This window comes from Micropterus dolomieu, linkage group LG02, assembly GCF_021292245.1.
Source record: "Micropterus dolomieu isolate WLL.071019.BEF.003 ecotype Adirondacks linkage group LG02, ASM2129224v1, whole genome shotgun sequence".
NCBI classification, from domain to species: Eukaryota; Metazoa; Chordata; class Actinopteri; order Centrarchiformes; family Centrarchidae; genus Micropterus; species Micropterus dolomieu.
Window position 1 is genome coordinate 31,827,597 of NC_060151.1, and position 3,023 is coordinate 31,830,619.

General features: G+C 54.8%; 1 protein-coding gene across 1 annotated transcript in view; it reads left to right on the forward strand.

Annotated features, from left to right (window-relative positions):
- The window catches only part of LOC123966666 (nuclear receptor subfamily 1 group D member 1-like), a 5,072-nt gene extending 2,065 nt beyond the window's left edge, over positions 1–3,007 (forward strand). Inside the window, exons 5-8 of the mRNA XM_046042806.1 lie at positions 1–588; positions 695–880; positions 1,605–1,815; positions 1,912–3,007. Of these exons, the coding sequence (XP_045898762.1) occupies positions 1–588; positions 695–880; positions 1,605–1,815; positions 1,912–2,132 (1,206 nt within the window). The 3' untranslated portion in view covers positions 2,133–3,007. The remainder of the gene's footprint in view (positions 589–694; positions 881–1,604; positions 1,816–1,911) is intronic.
- The last annotated feature ends 16 nt before the right edge of the window (positions 3,008–3,023 follow it).

Below are 3,023 nucleotides of genomic sequence, written 5' to 3' on the forward strand. Positions count from 1 at the left end.
TCCTCCTCTTCATCTTCCTCCTCCTCTCCATGCCCGGGGGCCACCATCGCCCTCGCCCCCCAGCCTCCGGCCCTGCCCCTCGCCCCATCCTCCCCCTCTCCTCCTGCGCCAGCCTCCTCCTCCACGCCCCCTCCTCTTCCTCCTCCTTCCTGTCTTAGCCCCTCCCCCTCCTCCTCCTCTTCCTCCTCCCCCCCCCCCAGCCCCGGGTTGGACTCCACCATCAGTGCCATCGCCCGCGCTCACCGTGAGACCTTCCTGTACGCTCACGACAAGCTGGCCAATCCCCACGCGCCACCTCAGCAGCAGAATAACCACACCCACCTCAACGGGGAGGCGGAGCCCTGGGGGCCCAACCGCTGCCCCAACGGATACCACGCCAACAGCCTCAACACCATCTTTCACCATAACAACAACCTGGGGTCGGGACGCCACCTGCTGCCGGACAGCAGCCAAAACGCCACGCAGAATCACCACGGCAACGGGAGGCGGAGCCTGCATAACAGTAACTTGATTGGAGGAGACGGGCTCGCCGATCATGTGACCCAGGTGCAGAAGTGTCCGATGAAGAACCACACGAGGATTCTGCTGGTAAGAACCGACAACAGACTGTGATTGGACGGTCGATGTTCGGGGGGGGAGGGGTTTAGCGAACGGTGAGCTGACTGACAGTTTGATCGACCTCTCCTCTCTCCAGGCCTGTCCAATGAACATGCAGCCTCAGGCCGACCCCTCCAGGACCCCCCAGCAGATCTGGGAGGACTTCTCACTGTCCTTCACCCCCGCCGTCAAGGAGGTCGTAGAGTTCGCCAAACATATCCCAGGATTCAGTTCTCTGTCCCAGAACGACCAGGTCACGCTGCTGAAGGCCGGCACCTTTGAGGTATGACGATGCAGCGTCACGCTGACGCTCGCCATCTTCTGTCAGCTAGTGGTGCGGCGTCACGCTAACTAACGCTCCCCATCTTCTGTCAGCCAGTGATGCGGCGTCACGCTAACTAATGCTCGCCATCTTTTGTCAGCTAGTGATGCGGCGTCACGCTAACGAACGCTCGCCATCTTCTGTCAGCTAGTGATGCGGCGTCACGCTAACTAACGCTCGCCATCTTCTGTCAGCTAGTGATGCGGCGTCACGCTAACTAACGCTCGCCATCTTCTGTCAGCTAGTGATGCGGCGTCACGCTAACTAACGCTCGCCATCTTCTGTCAGCTAGTGATGCGGCGTCACGCTAACTAACGCTCGCCATCTTCTGTCAGCTAGTGATGCGGCGTCACGCTAACTAACGCTCGCCATCTTCTGTCAGCTAGTGATGCGGCGTCACGCTAACTAACGCTCGCCATCTTCTGTCAGCTAGTGGCGCGCCGTCACGCTAACTAACGCTCGCCATCTTCTGTCAGCTAGTGATGCGGCGTCACGCTAACTAACGCTCGCCATCTTCTGTCAGCTAGTGATGCGGCGTCACGCTAACTAACGCTCGCCATCTTCTGTCAGCTAGTAACACCTGTCTTTATCCAACATGGCGGCGCTCTGGCGAGACAAAGTAATATTCGCTGTTGGTGTTTTTATTCATCTGAACCTGAGGTTGATTGTCTTCTTCTTCTCTCAGGTGCTGATGGTGCGCTTTGCGTCCCTGTTCAACGTGAAGGAACAGACGGTGACCTTCATCTCCGGCGCCACCTACAGCCTGGAGGAGCTGAGGGCGATGGGGATGAGTGAGCTGTTGGGAGCCATGTTTGACTTCAGCCACAAACTGGCGGCGCTGGAGCTGAGCACCCAGGAGCTGGGCCTGTTCACCGCCGTGGTGCTGGTGTCAGCAGGTGAGGAGGGTCGTTAAGCCCCGCCCCCTTTAGTTAACGTTCATACCATCATATATTTACAGAGGTAACTGACTGAGTCTTCCTCCTGCTCCTCAGACCGGTCCGGTATCGAGAATGTGGCGTCGGTGGAGCAGCTCCAGGAGAACCTGATCAGAGCGCTGCGCACACTGGTCAGCAAGATGGCCGTCGCCCCCGGCAACAACCATCACAACGTGGAGTCGCCACGCTTCACCAAATTGCTGCTGAAGCTGCCCGACCTGCGGACGCTCAACAACATGCACTCCGAGAAGCTGCTGTCCTTCCGCATCGACGCCTGATGACCTCACCGGTGATGTCACTGATGACGTCTCCGCTCAGACTCAGACCTGCGCTTCACTTCCTGTGGTCGCCGGTGCTAATAATGATATACGATGGCATATCACGTGGTGCTCTCCATCTTCGCCATGACGTCATCATCGTCCTAAAGTGCTGATAATGATGTCATCGCGAGCCACTCGGCCAACATGTGACACAGTGATGATGTCATCAGCAGAACTCACCACCAAAATAAGAGTCTGCAGCCGACCGAGTTAAAGATCAGTCCGACTTTTTAAGAATGCTCATTAAGAGAATCCAGCACAAATTGGTTAGCCTAGCTTAGCACAAAGACTGGAAGCAGGGGGGAACTGTTAGCCTAGCTTAGCATAAAGACTGGAAGCAGGGGGGAACTGTTAGCCTAGCTTAGCACAAAGACTGGAAGCAGGGGGAACTGTTAGCTTAGCTCCATCCAACCACAACTAAAAGTCTGAGTCACGTGTTGTTCAGTGAACAGGTGTAGAAACAGAAATGTAAAGAGGAGACGTTTTGGGTTTTAGCATCAGTTAGCATTCAGAGCTAGCTGTTAATAACGGTAAATTAACATATTTCAATAATTACTTGATGTTAGCAGGGTAACGTGTGTATTCATTAATAGGTTGTCAGACTGAATTGCTTCTTTTAAATTATCTAGGTTAACAGTTTCACCTTGCTTCCAGTCTTTGTGCTAAGCTAGGCTAACAGTTTCCCCCTGCTTCCAGTCTTTGTGCTAAGCTAGGCTAACAGTTTCCCCCTGCTTCCAGGCTTTGTGCTAAGCTAGGCTAAACACGTCCGAGAACAAGAGGACTTTTAAAATGTCGGACTCTTCCGGTACAAACGTTTCCAGGAGAAAGGGCACATCCAGAACTTCCAAG